Source organism: Asterias rubens, chromosome 2 (assembly GCF_902459465.1).
Source record: "Asterias rubens chromosome 2, eAstRub1.3, whole genome shotgun sequence".
NCBI lineage: Eukaryota > Metazoa > Echinodermata > Asteroidea > Forcipulatida > Asteriidae > Asterias > Asterias rubens.
The window spans coordinates 6,316,128-6,333,355 of NC_047063.1; the positions used below are offsets into that span (position 1 = coordinate 6,316,128).

Sequence of the window (17,228 nt, forward strand, 5' to 3'; positions counted from 1 at the left end):
GGCGCTTGTGGCTTTTCATACACAATTTCAACCTCTACCCTCGCAGGTACCCATTGATACCCGCCTGGGTGAAGAGAAGCAATTATAGTCAAGTATCTTGCTCAAGGAGATTCGGGACATCATCCTGAAATTTAATCTGAATTACCATGTGTACGCAGACGACACTCACGTTTAAATCTTCTCAAGAAAACGCCAATGCATCTATTGCAAGACTTGAAAAATGCATCCAAGAGATTCATCGTTGGACACAACAAAACTTCCTGAAGTTAATGATGATAAGACAGAGTTCCTTCTATTTGGGTCACGTCAACAGTTAAATAAGGTTTCAGTGCCATACATCTCCATCGGTGATGCTCGGATAGCTCCCTCGCTGAAAGCTCGGAACTTAGGGGTTATTTTTGATTCATCGATGACACTTCAGCCACACATCAACAACATTGTTCGTTTATCATCATATCACATCAGGAATATAGGTAAGATTCGCAAGTACTTGGACAAAAGTGCCACTGAAAGGTCATTCACGCATTTGTTACTTCTCGTCTTGACAATTGCAATGCTCTTCTCTACAGTCTTCCTCCTAACAACCAGATTTCCCGACTTCAACGGCTCCAAAATACTGCTGCCCGCATTGTGACACTGTCTAGAAAATCCTGTTCTATCACCCCCATTCTGAAACAACTACATGTACACTGGCTCCCTATCTCTTAGCGAATCATCTTCAAGCTGATGCTCATTGTCCACAAAGCTCTTAATGGCAAGGCTCCCCACTATATTTCTGAACTGCTTCAAGTTTACACTCCATCAAGGAATCTTCGATCAAGTTCTATGCTTCTCCTCATTGAACCCAAGTCTCGACACTTAAGGGGTGACAGGTCTTTTTCTTCAGCCGCGCCACGCATCTGGAACTCTCTACCACTTAATCTTCGATCTTGTCTCTGTACCGCAAAATTCAAGTCTCTTCTCAAAAATTATCTTACATGTATGTCACAGGTTTTCAATGACTAATTTTGTTGTATCTGTTTTTCTTTGTGTTGTGTTTTGTTTTTGTTTTGTTTTTGGTTTTACTGTGCCTTGAACACCCAGCAGGGCGGATATGTGCGCATTACAAGTCTTATTATTATTATTATTAAGGACACAAGTGTCACGACCGGGATTCGAACCCACACTCAGGTGACTTAGCACCAGAACTTGAATTCGATGCTCCTAACCACTCGGCCATGACACTCTACAATATAGCGCTCTACGGAGAACAGAGCGCTTTACATAAGACTAAGACAAAAAGAAAAACAAACGAACTAGGGTGGGTTGGGGTTCCAACAGAAATGTCTTCAGGAGGCTTTTGAATACAGGCAACGAGATCGCCTCTCGCAGACCTGCTGGAAGCTCATTCCATAGACGCGGGGCAGCCATGGCGAATGAGCTATCCCCAGCTTTACCGCTAGTTCTAGGAACAGAAAGCTGGGTCTGATCAGCTGATGAGCGGAGTTGTTGCCTGTATGCATCAGCAGTATTAGAGTTGTGGTAATGTACAAGTTCAACCAGTTATGATGGAGATTGGGTATGAAAGATTTTGTAGACATGAGTAAAAATGTTTGAAGGTTATGCGTTCTTTAACTCAGAATAGATGGATTGCATATAATAATAATAATAATAATAATAATAATAATTATCAGTTTTTATATAGCACTTTTTCACACCATAAGGGCATCCCTCAGCGTTTCCAACATTATTACCCCTGGTCACTGGGCTTTAAATCATTCCTTAAACCATCTCAGCTCCCTTGGGAGTATATAGCCTGTGCAACAATTATGTACTGCGAAGCTAAATCAATCGCAAGAACCATCTCTGCCCTCACAGGTACCCATTTACCCTGAGTGGAGAGAAGCATGTACTTAAGTGTCTTGCTCAGAGACACAAGTGTCATGACAGGATGTCATTGACCACCATCTTTGATGAAAACAATGGAAAAGTGCACACGTGTTCGCGATGTGCACGACTCAGGGCCAATGGTAGCCTTTCACGCAGGCATGATTAATCAAAGATGGCAGCCACTGCGAGGGGTCTATGTCGATGCGGAGCATCGGATGATGGCCCTCCAAACACGTTGGTCCTCCGTTGCTGTACGCAGTTCTTCCTGACGCAGTCCAGAGTCCCGGCACAAGGTGTCCACATAGGTGGTTTGTGGTCTACCTCGGGAACAGTGACCTTGAGTAGGGGCCCAAAGCACAAGCTTGCTCACTGCCAGCTCAGCATGCCTGAGACGGTGACCTGCTAATCTCAGCCTTCTTGCCCTAATCTTGGTGCTAACTCTCGGTAGTCCACCATAGAGCTCCAGCTTTGTAACATGCCTCTCCCAATGAACCTGTTTAACACAGTGAAGCATTCTTGTATAGCAGCAGTCCAGTCTCTTCTCTAGACGACTGGCTAGTGTCCAGGACTCGCATCCATGCAGCAGTACTGATTCCACAGTGGCAGTAAAGAACTTCACCTTCAGGGACTGGGACATCTGACTTGACCATAATGCTCTTCATGGAGTTGAGTGGCTTCCAGGCAAGAGCGATACGACATTTCACATTTTTCTCGGTGTCGTTAAAGACAGTGGAAACTATTGGTATTTGTCAAAGACCAGTCTTCTCACTTGGTGTATCTCAACATATGCATAAAATAACAAACCTGTAAAAATTTGAGCTTGATCCGTCAGAGTTTTGAGATAACTATGAAAGAAAAAAACACCCTTGTCACACGAAGTTGTGTGCTTTCGATCAGATGCTTGATTTCGAGACCTCAAATTCTAAACTTGAGTACTCGAAGTCAAATTCGTGGAAAATTACTTCTTTCTCGAAAAGTACGTCACTTCAGAGGGAGCCGTTTCTCACAATGTTTTATACTATCAACCTCTCCCCATCTGCCCATTACTTGTTACCAAAAATGAGGTTTTATGCTGATAATTATTTTGAGTAATTACCATTAGTGTCCACTGCCTTTAAGCCATGAGCCCAAGTGTTTGAAATCTGTTACCCGGTTCAGCTCTGAGCTGTATCAATACCTCTCATCCCTAACCCCTGGAAAAGATGCACTAGAAGCAGCTCTAGTAAAGTTGGCCTTGGGGACAGATTTCGTGGAGCTGCTTGGCGGCCGATTTTGTGCTTACTGTGTGCGATATCCATTTCACAGCGTTGTTATCGTAAGCACACGAAAATAAATGACGTCACAATGCAAATCCATGGTGTACGTGCAACATACATGTAACCGCCTAATTTATAACAAAATTTTCTGCTGCAGTAAGCACAAAAGTTTGTCATCGGTTTGTCACGTTTCTCTCGTGACCCAGATGGCCGAGCGATCTCGAACTTCTACAAGTTTGTAAGTTGATGTATGTGGTGGATTACATAAGGTGCTTACACTGCCAGCAACTGTTTTGTTAGCAAAAACCAATTCTGTAATGTTCCTTTAATTTATAACTTACAACTATATTGATGTCTTACAGGTTTTTTGACACTACCCCAGTTGGTCGTATAATCAACCGCTTTTCTAGTGATATAGAAGTTGTTGACATGGTAAGTTGAATAATAATAATATCAAAGTCTTATATAGCTCACGTATCTACCTACCTAACAAGGTACTCAAGGCGCTGAGTATATACATGTACAAACTTTCAAAAAGATCGGTTATTGAAGTTATGAATTATGAAACCCAATTATGGAGCACCTGAGAAGGGTTTACAAGGTGCTACGGCGCATTTAGCAGCCACATTCAGGAACACCCGGGGCTCTGGGTTCTTTTACATGCTTTACACAACACATGGGACAGGCATATTTACATGGGTGAGATTCGAACCCACGACCCTTGCAATTCTTGAGCAGTGTCTTACCAACTCGACTACCGAGATTGCCCAGTTGCTAGAGGCAGTTTGTATTTGGCAGCGGTTACCACAACGATATAATAGATGTTAAATTTAAAGATAAGTAGGGGCAATGCCAATACCAAATTTAGTAGAGTAATTGACATAAAATCATCAGGGATTGTTCTTATTCAATGAAGAGTCTTGGATCTGATCTACTGTTTTTCTTATCATTGATGCAGATGCTGATGTTTAACATTGATTCCTGTATGATCGTGTTACTGATGACGTTGTCTGCTATTATCATCAATGTTATTGTGACGCCTATCTTCATTGTCATTATACTGCCTGTCATTATTATGTTCGTCTTTCTGCAAAAGGTCTTCTTAACTACTTCAAGGTTTGTAACTACGTTTTCCTAGCATTTGTTTGAACCTTGCGACAGTCTGTACCAACAATTTGTCTCCCGACGATGGTCAGGAGACTGACGATGACTAGAGCGAGCTAGTCGAAACGTTGAGACCAATTCAAGAACTGACTCCGTGGTAGTACAGTTAATTACGATCCTATAAGCTTAAGTAGTAGTCCAAGTCTATTTTCTATACCTTCCGCCCAGGCAATAGTTAATAAGCAGGACAGTTCTTTTTAGAACTGAGAAGTCTCCCGAACACCCGAACAATCTACTCCGCGGCAGTAGAATAAAGCAAGACAGTTCTCTAAGAACGAACTCTACCTGGCAAGTAGATACAAACATGGTGTACTGTTACCACAAATCAAGTATATATATTGTTTCCTCACCATGCAATGCCTCAAATCCTATATCATAATAATAATAATAATAATGACAATATCTTGTATAGCGCATTTCACAATAAACCGTATCAATTTACATTAGTCTCCTAGTCATTGGGCCAATAACATCTCGTAAATCTTTCTCAACTCCCTGGAGAGTATACAGCCCCGAGCTGCCATGGTGCTCAGGCGGCTTTTTCATTCAACCTCTACTCATACAGGTACCCATTTTTTACCCCTGGGTGAGGAGAAGCAATTATAGTATAGTATCTTGCCCAAGGACAGAAGTGTCACGACCGGGATTCAAACCCACACTCCAGTGACTTACATGTAGCACCAGAACTTGAATTCGATGCTCTTAACCACTCGACCATGACACTCTACTAGAGCAAGCTAGTCCAAATGTTGAGACCAATTCAAATACCTACTCCGCGGTAGTGAAATTAACAAAGAGTAGTCCCCTCGATCCACTAAAGCAAAAGTAGTAGTTCCAGCCAATTTTCTACCTTCCGTCCAGGTACATGTAGTAGTTAAAAAGCAAACTTGGCATGTGACCATAGAACACACAAGGCGCAGGTAGTGATATTAGCCGTGCAATATAGGTTTTTATCACTACTCCATTCTGCGAATCTGATTGGAGAACTTGTGCGTACTTGAAGATAATCAGCAATATCTCAAAAACTCTCCATCTTTTGTAACGACATTTTCACTGGTTTATGTTTCTGTTTTTGTTTACATTGATATACTTGTTCTTAGGGAGCTGCAACGCATAAACAACATAACTCGGTCCCCCGTGTATGCATTTTTCTCCGAGTCACTTGTGGGGTTGTCAACCATCAGGGCATATCGGTAAGTATAATAACTTGAAAAGTACTGAATATACAGAGCTAACACACATCGGTGTATCGGTAAAAACAACAATTAATAGTCTTTATCCCCTACGTAAATTTAACATCTCTTATATCGTTGCAGTACCCGCTCACTGCCCAAACATAGGATTCGAACTGCCTCTAGCTACCGGACAACCTCGGTAGTCTATTTGGTAAGACACTGCTCTAGAATTGCAAGGGTCGTGGGTTCGAATCCCACCCGAATATTACATGCCTGTGATATTTTTTCACAGGACTCGGGAAAGTACTGAGTATATTAAAAATGTCCTTACTGCAGCCCTATGAAATTGTACCTCAGAGTAACTTGGGAAATGCCTTTCTTTTTTGTAGCATGAACACTGTTTATCTTATATTAATTTTGGTTTTTACCCATACACCGATGTGTGTTAGCACTGTATACTCAGTACTTCCCGAGTCCTGTGAAAAATATCACAGGCATGTTACTCGGGTGGGATTCGAACCCACGACCCTTGGAATTCTAGAGCAGTGTCTTACCAACTATACTACCAAGATTGCCTGGTAGCTAGAGGCAGTTTGAATCCTATGTTTTTGCAGTGGGTACCGCAACGATATAGACCAAACGATAATGAGACCAAAATCATTAATCTAGCCAACATGCAAATTTAACATTTGTTCTCACAATAAACAAATTTTTACTAAGTACTTAGTACTAACATGACTCATCTGTTAATTTCAATTTCATTTCATTGATATAGATCGCAGAGACGCTTCTTCAATAAGATATTGAAGTATGTTTCCGATAACAATGTTGCCTATGTGTATCTGACTGCCTGTAATAGTTGGCTGGGTGTTCGATTGGTAAGTCAAGTATAGTCACAATCTAGGCCAATTGGCAAAGGCTACTTTCACCAAATATGATTTCTTCCTTCTTTATTCTGATTTCCCATTTTGTTGTCAGTGGAAAAATCAGAATAACTGTGTTTGAATGGTCTGAAAAGTCTATTAAAGCCAACACCATACACATGTAGGTCAGCCTTTGTTTTCATTAAAGACACTGGACACTATTGGTAATTGTCAAAGACCAGTCTTCTCACTTGGTGTATCACAACATATGCATAAAATAACCAACCTGTGAAAATTTTAGCTCAATTGGTCGTCGAAGTTGCGAGATAGTAACGAAAGAAAAAACACCCTTGTCACACGCAGTTGTGTGCTTTCAGATGCTTGATTTCGAGACCTAAAAATCTACTTCTGACAAAGCAAATTACTTCTTTCTCGAAAACTATGTTACTTCAGAGGGAGCCGTTTCTCACAATGTTTTATACTATCTATCATGTCTATAGCTCTCCTTTACTCGTTACCAAGTAAGGTTATACATTGTGTGCTAGTAATTACCAATAGTGTCCACTGCCTTTATAGGATTTGGGTACTTTTTTGTACACAAAACACAATTGCAACAGATTTACATCAAACTCACACAGTTTGAAGATAATGGTAGTTGAAAGCTTCCCCTAAAATATTGCTTGCTGAAGTGCTGTAGTTTTTGAGAAATGAGTATAACAATGTCACGAAAAAACGATTTACATCCTAAAAAAAAATCGTCTCCTGAGATGAAAATTATTGTTGTGACTCGTTTGACCGTAAAATGCTTTTTATCCATATACTATAATGTATTGTATTATTTCAGGATTTTATAGCTGCATTGGTTGTCTTACTATCTGGAATGAGTACATTGGTAGCAGCCTCGTTGACTGGACTTGATGCTAGCCTTGTAGGTCTTGCTATTAGTTATGCATTGCAGGTAAATCGTGTTACTATACTATACAATAATATGGAAAGGTTTGTGGTAACACCATGTAATGCCTATCTCTAATGAGTTGGGTGGTTCTGAAAAGAACCGTTGGTTTCAACTCAACGTTTTGATCAGTATGCTCTGATTGTCTTCTGGAGATTCTCAGTCATATATGAGGTATAGTAAAACAGAATATTACATGAGTAGACTCAAACAGATACTATATGAAGATGTTGTAATTTATTTCTAACCATTGTCGGTACACTTTATTATTATTATTTTTTTTCTTCAGAAAAAGCTACGAAATTTCAAACATTGAATGAAACCTAATTCTTGTTCAAATTCTAGTCTACACGTGTGACTGATACACCAACAAAATGTGAATGATTTATTCTTAACTTTATTGGAAGATTAGTAATATGATTTATTCTTAGCTTTATTGGAAGATTAGTAATATGATTTATTCTTAGCTTTATTGGAAGATTAGTAATATGATTTATTCTTAGCTTTATTGGAAGATTAGTAATATGATTTATTCTTAGCTTTATTGGAAGATTAGTAATATGATTTATTCTTAGCTTTATTGGAAGATTAGAATATGATTATTCTTAGCTTTATTGGAAGATTAGTATATGATTTATTCTTAGCTTTATTGGAAGATTAGTAATATGATTTATTCTTAGCTTTATTGGAAGATTAGTAATATGATTTATTCTTAGCTTTATTGGAAGATTAGTAATATGATTTATTCTTAGCTTTATTGGAAGATTAGTAATATGATTTATTCTTAGCTTTATTGGAAGATTAGTAATATGATTATTCTTAGCTTATTGGAAGATTAGTAATATGATTTATTCTTAGCTTTATTGGAAGATTAGTAATATGATTTATTCTTAGCTTTATTGGAAGATTAGTAATATGATTATTCTTAGCTTATTGGAAGATTAGTAATATGATTTATTCTTAGCTTTATTGGAAGATTAGTAATATGATTTATTCTTAGCTTTATTGGAAGATTAGTAATATGATTTATTCTTAGCTTTATTGGAAGATTAGTAATATGATTTATTCTTAGCTTTATTGGAAGATTAGTAAACAACAGTGTTTGAGCCTTTCAGTTCAGAAAGTCTCTGCTTGGGGTCAAAACATTGGGCCCTTCACAATCATTTTTACATTATCACTTTTGTGGTTGTAAACACATTTAGGTCTCATGCCAAAAAATAGGGTTAAATATTTTTATGTTTATCTGTGAATAACATGAATTGTCTAGGAAAGTTGAAGTTAATTTGGATGTCAATTGTGTCTGTACATTTTGAATCCACAGATCTCTGGTTATTTGAACTACTTGATGCGAATATTGGCAGAGATGGAAATGCAAATGAACTCAGTGGAAAGAATTAAGCATTATACTTCACTCACACCCGAGTCTCAGGAAGGTTTGTACACATAATATCAAAGTCTTATATAGCGCACGTATCTACAAAACAAGGTACTCAAGGTGCTGAGTATATACACAGTGATGAATTCTAAGTACCAATTACTAAGCATCTTCTATAGAGTTTACAAGGTGCAACGGCGCATACAGCAGCCACAGCCAGGAACACCAAGGCGAACCCCTTCTCTTTTCGATCAGTGCACTGGGTTCGTTTACATGCGTTAAATAGATACGTGCTCCCTTAAACCGTCAGAAAAAAGCTCTTTAACTGCTCGGCCATGACACCCCAGTTTTTCACCCATTGGTGCAAAGTTGTAGTATTATAGACGATGTGACCTCTAACATCGGTCGAAAACCATAACATGATTCGCATGCATACCGCCGGGCAAAACCTTTGTGTTTTGGCAGCCAGCTAGAAAGTGTATGCAATCTTACCATGACTATGCGTCTTTTTGCCCGGCGAAACATGACGTATACTGTGTTTTGTCAACAGAGGGCGGTTTGAATGTAAACATAATAAATAATAATAATAATAACCTTACTTATAAAGCGCTTTTTACAAAAGCGATACAAAGCGCTAACGAAATACAAAAGCAACAAAACAAAAGATAAACTACATGCTTGTCAGACAAAACAATGCAATTAACAATGATACAATCTAGAGTAACTTAGGATAGAGGTGGGTTTTTAATTGGGATTTGAAGGAACTCAGGGAATTGGCTAAACGAACAGATTGAGGGAGACGATTCCAGCATTTTGGCCCAGTTGCAGCAAAAGCTTTAGATCCTACATTGGTACGTGATCGTGGGGCATTCAATACAACAGCTGAAGTGGATCTTAAATTATACAGAGACTGGCGGGTATGGAGAAGGTTGCCCAGATAAGTTGGAGCTTGGTTAGAGAGTGATTTATATGTGAGTACTGCGTTCTTATATTCAATCCGTTGCAAAACTGGTAGCCAATGCAGGGTCTGGATGAGAGGTGATGTATGCGTGTATTTCGGTTTCTTGTAGATGAGACGGGCAGCTTGATTTTGAAGGAGCTGTAGCGAGTGCAAGTTCTTTGTTGATGTTCCATAGAGAAGGCTATTGCAATAGTCCAACCTTGAAAGAACTAGTGCTCGAATTGCTGCATGTGTACAACTAGCATCAAGGTACTTCCTGATCAAAGTCAGGTTACGGAGGTGAAATTTAACAGTTCTTGAAATGTTTGCCACCTGAGCATCATGAAGAAGACGATCATCAAAGATGACACCAAGGATCCGAAGGGATTGTGAGGGTTCAAGAACAACATCACCAAGTGTCAACTTGACATCAGTGAGCTTCCGATGATGTGCTTGCGATGCGACTACCAGGAATTCGGTTTTGTCTTGGTTGAGTTTAAGTTTATTGACAGTCATCCAGGTTTGAATGTCTCTGACCACATGTATCAGCTTGGAGAGTGCACCTTGGATAGAGTCTTGGGAGCCTGGATCACATGTGAGATATATTTGTATGTCGTCAGCATACATGTGATAGTTAATATTGTGTTCTTGGAAGATATTGGCAATCGGTTGCAGGTACAAAGTGAACAGCAGGGGCCCTAGGACTGACCCCTGTGGGACTCCATACTCAAGTTTAACCTGGGGAGAATCTGAATTGTCAATGGCAACGGAGCATGTCCTGTTCTGAAGATAGGACACGAACCACTGTAAGGCGAATCCGGAGAGTCCAAAATGAGTGTGAAGTCTTTCCGTTAGAATGGCATGGTCCAGTGTATCAAACGCTGCTGATAGGTCAAGGGACAACAGGAATGTAGCTTTCTTGTCGTCCAAGGCGCGTGATATGTCATTCTGTAAAGATAGTAGAGCTGTTTCAGTGCTGTAGTTCTTTTTATATGCAGACTGTCTCGGGTTATCAAGATGATTCAGATCGATATACTCGTGCAGTTGATGAGCAACAACTTTCTCCAAGACCTTAGCGAGAAAGCGAATATTGGAGATTGGCCTGTAGTTACAAAGGCTGTCTTTGTTCAATGATTGTTTCTTGAGAACAGGTGTAACCGTTGCTTGACCAAGACAGGAAGGGAAAGTACCACTTTCCAGCGAGGAGTTGACGGTCTCTAGGATGATGGGCATGAGTACAGGAATGTGTTTCTTTACCAGCCACGTCGGTAGAGGATCAAGGGAGCAGGTTTTATCAGGTAGTTTCCTAATGACATCTTCAAGGTTGCTGAATGTTACCCGATTGAATGATGAAAGCTTGGTGTTTGGTTTAGCGGAAACTAGACCAAGAACAGATGCGTGGACATTGAGATCATCGATGCACTTCCTTATATTCCTCACTTTATCAGTAAAGAAGGAACAGAAAGCAGAAGCAAGTTCCACAGATGATTCAGCGTTGGGCAGCACACGTTTGTTCTTGTTCAAGAGTTCGTTAACTGCTTTAAACATGTCCTTCGGTGAAGAGCACTCGAAGATGTCATGATAGTAGGCCTGTTTAGAATCAGATACAGCCGATGCCACTAAAGTCTTTGCTTCATGATAGGGTAGTGGGTCACTTGCAGGGTTTAGTCTGAGGGCTTTCCGCCATTTCCTCTCAGCTCGCCTCTTCTCACGCCTAGCAGCATCGACATCATCGGTATACCATTTTGGGCAATGACGAGTCATTGATTTTCTTAAGCAAATTGGAGCATGCTCATCGAGAACACATTTGATGATGTTATCAGCATCAGATATAAACTTGTTTAAGTCATCAGTCATTTGAACCCCACTTAACTTAGAAGAGAGATCAGCGGAGAACCTTTGGTTGTCTAGATTGCAAAACTTGCGGAACAAAGTGGGCTTGGATTGAAGAGTTTGTTTCTTTGATTGAATTCTGCAACTGATTGTGTAGTGATCGGATAGAAGGCAGGGATCAATCTGCACAGAGCAGAGTAGGTTTTCATCCTCCCTGGCAATAGCTACATCAAGAATATGACCACCTCTGTGAGTTGGAGATGAAACATACTGGATCAGTCCTGCTGTCCTGAGCAAGTTCATGATGCGTGCAACATCATAGCGACTGGGGCTGTCAAAGTGTATGTTCAGATCGCCGAGAATTAGCAATTTTCCTGGGATCTCGTTGAGTGCATCAAGAAGAAGTTCACATTCCTCCAGGAAGGTAGATGTTTTAAGGCCGTTCTGACTAGATGGTGGAGGCCTATAGGTCACAACTAAGTTCATTGTCCTTTGATGATCGGTAATGATACAATGCTCTATTGTCTCATAGGTACGGGAATCGAGTTGATGAAGTTTGAGGTGGGATTTAAACATTGCTCCCACACCTCCTCCACGTCCATTAGCTCGTGGGACATTGATGAAACTGTAACCCGGTGGGGTCATCGCACCAATGAGAACATCGTCATCATCTCTGAGCCATGTCTCTGTGATTAGCATAATGTCAATGTCGTTGCTTATAACGTAATCCGCGAGAGATGATGATTTATTACGTACGGATCGTGCGTTCCAACAACAAACATGAATCATTGAAGAGAGTTCCACATTTGCATTGAGTATGGTATGCATAGGCAGCTTCACGGTGGTTCGATGTCGATGCCGCTTGCTGCCCGAATGGCAACCCCTGTATCTGAGGATGCCATTTTCCTTGAGTCTTGATAGTACAGCAGTAGATAGTGCAGGTTTTGCACATTGAGTATGGCGAAGATCATACAGCTTGGATCTTGAATAGTGAAGCTTTTCTTCCATAGCTATTGACCAGTGAGGCACGATCAAGTCCTTGTGAACAATAGGAAAGTCACTGTAGAGTCCTTTGTCAAGGGGATAATCACCAGAACAGATGAATGGAGCAGTGTTTTGTATAGGCCCCAACCAGCACGAAGCTACATGTAGAAAGCCATGCACTTGGAATAGTGCATACAGAAATGTGCAAAGTCGAATCCAAAACATGTCCAAAATAGTCACTTCCAGTGAGTTAGAAAGTCCAGCAAGTGTCCAGTAGATGGTCAAGTTATTGATATAACTTCTGGTAGCAGAATAATGACCAGGAACAACAGATATTACAAAACATGACATAAAGTTCAGGAGAGCAATCCTGGGTGTGGCAGCCAAAGATAAAGCGCCTAAAACATAGGTCACATCAGCTATACTAGGCTAGTTTACCCAGCATATTTGAGATTTCTTGTTGATGTCTGATTTCATTTTACTTTGCCCAGGTATGGAACCCCCCCTAGACTGGCCTAAAAGAGGAGAGATCGATCTGATTGCAGTTAGTGCTCGCTATGCTGAAGATCTAGACCCGGTTCTAAAGGATGTTAACTTACATATCGCTGCTGGACAAAAGGTAACCTTTTTACGTGTTTTTTAAGCTTCTTTTTGTGTGTTAACAAATCTTTCTGGTCTTTAAAGACACTGGACACTATTGGTAATTGTCAAAGACCAGTCTTCTCACTCAGTGTATCTCAGCAAATGCATAAAATAACAAACTTGTGAAAATTTGAGCTCAAACGATTGTTGAAGTTGCAAGATAATAATGAAAGAAAAACACCCTTGTCACACGAAGTTGTGTGCTTTCAGATGCTTGATTTCGAGACCTCAAATTCTAAATCTGAGGTCTCAAAAACAAATTCGTGGAAAATTACTTTTTACCTGCTTACTCGAAAACTACGTTGCTTCAAAGGGAGCCGTTTCTCACAATATTTTATACTATCAACCTCCCCCCATTAATCCTTTCCAAGTAAGATTTTATGCTAATAGTTATTTTGAGTAATTACCAATAGTGTCCACTGCCTTTAATATGAAATTTGGACTCTTGAAAAACCTGAAGGACCAGTGAAAAGACAAGCTAACTGGCCCAAGGGTCGATTTCACAAAGAGTTAGGACTAGTCCAAACTTATGACTTTTCCTAGGAGATATTAAACACGTATGGCTAGTCCTAAGTTAGGATGAGTAACTCCTCCTCACTCGAGATAAGACTAGTCTTAACTCTTTGTGAAATCCACCCCTGCTGGCTAGTCACTGAAAAAGTTAAGGGCAAACCCTTTATTAGTATCTGTGATTGGCATAATTAGCAGATTTAAGGTGAAACTCGCGCACTGTATGAATTGTTGATATAGAGCATCGTTGGTTGCAGGTTGGTATTTGTGGACGTACTGGCAGTGGCAAGTCATCTTTAACTCTGACTCTATTGAGAATGATTGATATGTTTGAAGGTGAGTTACAACATGCTGTCTCTTAAGGCCCGGTCACACAGGCCCCGATAACGAGAACGAAAACGAGAACGATAAAAATGCACGCCCTCGATTGGTTCAATTGCTCCATGCAGAATACGCCCACGCTTATTCAACCAATCGAGGGCGTGCATTTTTATCGTTCTCGTTTTGGTTCTCGTTATCAGGGCCCGTGTGACCGGGCTTTTACAATGTCTTTCTGCTTAAATAACGGCAATCCAACTTCTCAGCTGCGAGAACCCACACTCTGCTGATCAGAAACACTAAAGCTTGAGTCTGGTGTTCTTATGCACTCGGCCCGACACGCAACCCAAATTAGCCTCCCAAATTATTATTACTATTAGTAGTAGTAGTAGCATCTTGTATCTGTTAAGAGCAAGATTGCATAGGAATTAAGACTCAGGTTTGTCAACCATTCTTGATTAATATATTTGGTTTGTGGTAACACCATGTGCTAGGTAGAGTTTGTTCTTAGAAAAACTGTCTTTCTTTATTCTACTACCATGGAGTAGATTATCAGATGTTTGGGAGACTTCTCAGTTCTGAAAAGAACTGTCCTGCTTTTTAACTACTACCCGGGCGGAAGGTATATAAAAATGGGCTGGGACTATTACTTTAGCTTATAGTATCGTAATTAACTGCACTACCGCGGAGTCTTGAATTGGTCTCAGCGTTTCGACAAGCTTGCTCTAGTCATCGTCAGGATTTTCTTGATTTAACTTGTTGTATTGTGATTTTTACACTAAACAGGTGAATTGAGGATAGATGGAATAGATATCCAATGTGTATGTTTGACTACATTAAGAAAACGCCTGTCTATCATACCTCAAGATCCTGTTCTCTTTAATGGCAGTATCAGGTCAGTATTATGAAATAGGATATTTAACAATAAATGGGATATTGAAGAACAAATGGGATTATTAACAATATACCTTATGCATTGACATCATCCTGCCGCCATCTAAGAGGTAAAATGGTGGCGAAACAATCAAAGCGCGCAGATTTGTCCGCGCAGCGCACAGGATTGGCCAATGAACAACCTCAGTTTGACCTCTAGGTGAGGGCGCCCTACTGTAATGATGTCATGTGTATAAGGTCTATAACTGGGATTATTAACAATAAAGTTTAAATAAGTTTCCTGTAAGGAATTCAGACAAGCCTTTAGTGTCTTGATTAACGGTGTTTGGCGAAGAAATAAAGGGTTTCATGGCCGAGGGGTTAAGGGCATCAAATGATTAAGCCATTGGGGTGTGGATTTGTTGTTGGCAGTTGCTAGCGACCACCTTGTGCATGAAACTGTCTTATTGAATCCTTGTTATATTTCAGAATGAATTTAGATCCATCAGAGAGCTTGAGTGATGCTGAGTTATGGACTGCTCTAGAAATAGCTCAACTCAAGAATGTAGTGACTGATCTCCAAGATGCACTAGGTTGGTCTCCCTCTCTACTATATCTCATTCCAACATTTTCAATTTGCAGTACTTCTCACAAAGTATCTTATAAAGTGGTCTTTTTTAGGCACCTGCAGCACAAATAAATCTTTGCAACAACACAAACAAGGGTGCTTTGTTTTTGTCATTATTCTTTTGCAACTTTGGTGACCAAATGTTTACAGATTTGTTATTATACATGTATCCATATAAGAAGGAACTATAAATAAATAGTAACCTTGCGGGTACAACCATGTGAGTGTTGGCTCTGAAAAGAGCCGGTTTGGTCTCCACGCTTCCAACAGTATACTCTGTTCGTCTTTATGCTCCTTAAGATGAGCAGAGTATACTGTTTGAAACGTCAAGACCAAACTGGCTCTTTTCAGAGCCATCACTCACTCATATGAGATTTACACATGACTGTACCCGCAAGTTTACTGTTTATTTGTATATATATGTAAGATTTGAAGTATATATATGTAGGATTTGTTTATTTGTAGCTCCTTCTTATTTCTCCACACCATTCAAAGCTTCAAACGATACTTTGTATGCAAATGTTGGGATACACCAAGTGAGAATACTGGTCTTTGACAATGACCAAAGTGTCCATTGTCTTTAACACAGAGTTATGATTCAATATGATGCCTTCTATAAGACAGAACTGCTAATGACTCTGTCCAAGCCTGAGTCCAATCAACAGTAGATAATAATAATCATTAACCATTCTTGTATAGCGCATTTCACAATCACAGAGAAGTCTCTATAAGCTTTGAGATGAAAACAAAGAGAAGTTAAAGATAGACAATAGATACAAGTTAGTAAGTACATAAAGGGTATGTTCAGACAGCGCACTAACTTAGACCCGAACCGGTTTAACTTTTACGAGCAGCGGGGGGTGGTCGTAAAAATAAAAACGCATTGCGTTCAGACAGCACAGAGTTAAACCTGATCTGGTTTATCTTCGGTTTTAAGAGGTCAAAGCAGACGCGACCCCATTGCTCTAACATCCGGTTTTATTCATCAGATTCACGCACCGAGCATGCCGAGATACCGAGTGCCCCATGCCCTGGACGATCATCAGAACATATTAAAAATGACGCGGAAAACAGTTTTCCCGCTGGGAGGATGTGGGCACTTAAAACAAACATGAACACGACTCTAAAACAAATAATTAAACAAACAAAATATTGACACAAACTGCCGAGAAAACTCACCAAAATATTATCCATATTCCATGACACAGAACACGTTTCCGATTTAATTAATACTTTTAGTTTGTACCTCAATCAATTGGAAGTTGCGATCTCTCAAAAGCTGTTGCCGCGATTTTTATTCCGATTCGTTCATAAAGACAACTACACACGTGCAAGTTGCGTAAATACATGTACTTTGCAGTATTTTCCCAACTTCCCAACGTGTGGTCATTGCTGGCGAAGGGAATTTCCCCTACACACAGCCTCGCAACCACGGCAGTTCATTCTCCTAATTTGAAAGTACAGCACGAGAGTAACGGTTACGGCAATAGAAAGGCACATCCACGGGATCGGTGATGGATAACTATGGGATATCAAAGAGTGATCACTATGGGATGGCAGCGCTGTGCATGTGAGAAGCATTAAAAAAATGCTCCTTCGCTGCGCTCGTAGTATGAAAAACAGTTTCAATTTATTGTAGGGACACTCAACAAAAAACGCTTGGAAAGTATAATTTTGTTTCAGAATTTAATAAGTCATGGGCGTGGGCCGTTGTTAAACTGCATACACAGATTGAGAGGGTTTCGCCAACTCGGTAAGCAACAGAAACCGTGTACATGCACGCCGGGTCCTGGGCGTGTGCATTGAACCACACAATGGGTCGTCCGTTGCGAGTTAAAACCGGATG

General features: G+C 40.2%; 1 protein-coding gene across 1 annotated transcript in view; it reads left to right on the forward strand.

Moving 5' to 3' along the window:
* Nucleotides 1–17,228, forward strand: part of LOC117307230 (ATP-binding cassette sub-family C member 9-like) — a 47,292-nt gene that overhangs the window by 25,939 nt on the left and 4,125 nt on the right. The window contains exons 20-29 of the mRNA XM_033791915.1: nucleotides 3,488–3,557; nucleotides 4,084–4,241; nucleotides 5,390–5,482; nucleotides 6,240–6,342; nucleotides 7,172–7,285; nucleotides 8,601–8,712; nucleotides 12,903–13,030; nucleotides 13,821–13,899; nucleotides 14,668–14,776; nucleotides 15,244–15,347. Coding sequence (XP_033647806.1) covers nucleotides 3,488–3,557; nucleotides 4,084–4,241; nucleotides 5,390–5,482; nucleotides 6,240–6,342; nucleotides 7,172–7,285; nucleotides 8,601–8,712; nucleotides 12,903–13,030; nucleotides 13,821–13,899; nucleotides 14,668–14,776; nucleotides 15,244–15,347 — 1,070 coding nt within the window. The remainder of the gene's footprint in view (nucleotides 1–3,487; nucleotides 3,558–4,083; nucleotides 4,242–5,389; nucleotides 5,483–6,239; nucleotides 6,343–7,171; nucleotides 7,286–8,600; nucleotides 8,713–12,902; nucleotides 13,031–13,820; nucleotides 13,900–14,667; nucleotides 14,777–15,243; nucleotides 15,348–17,228) is intronic.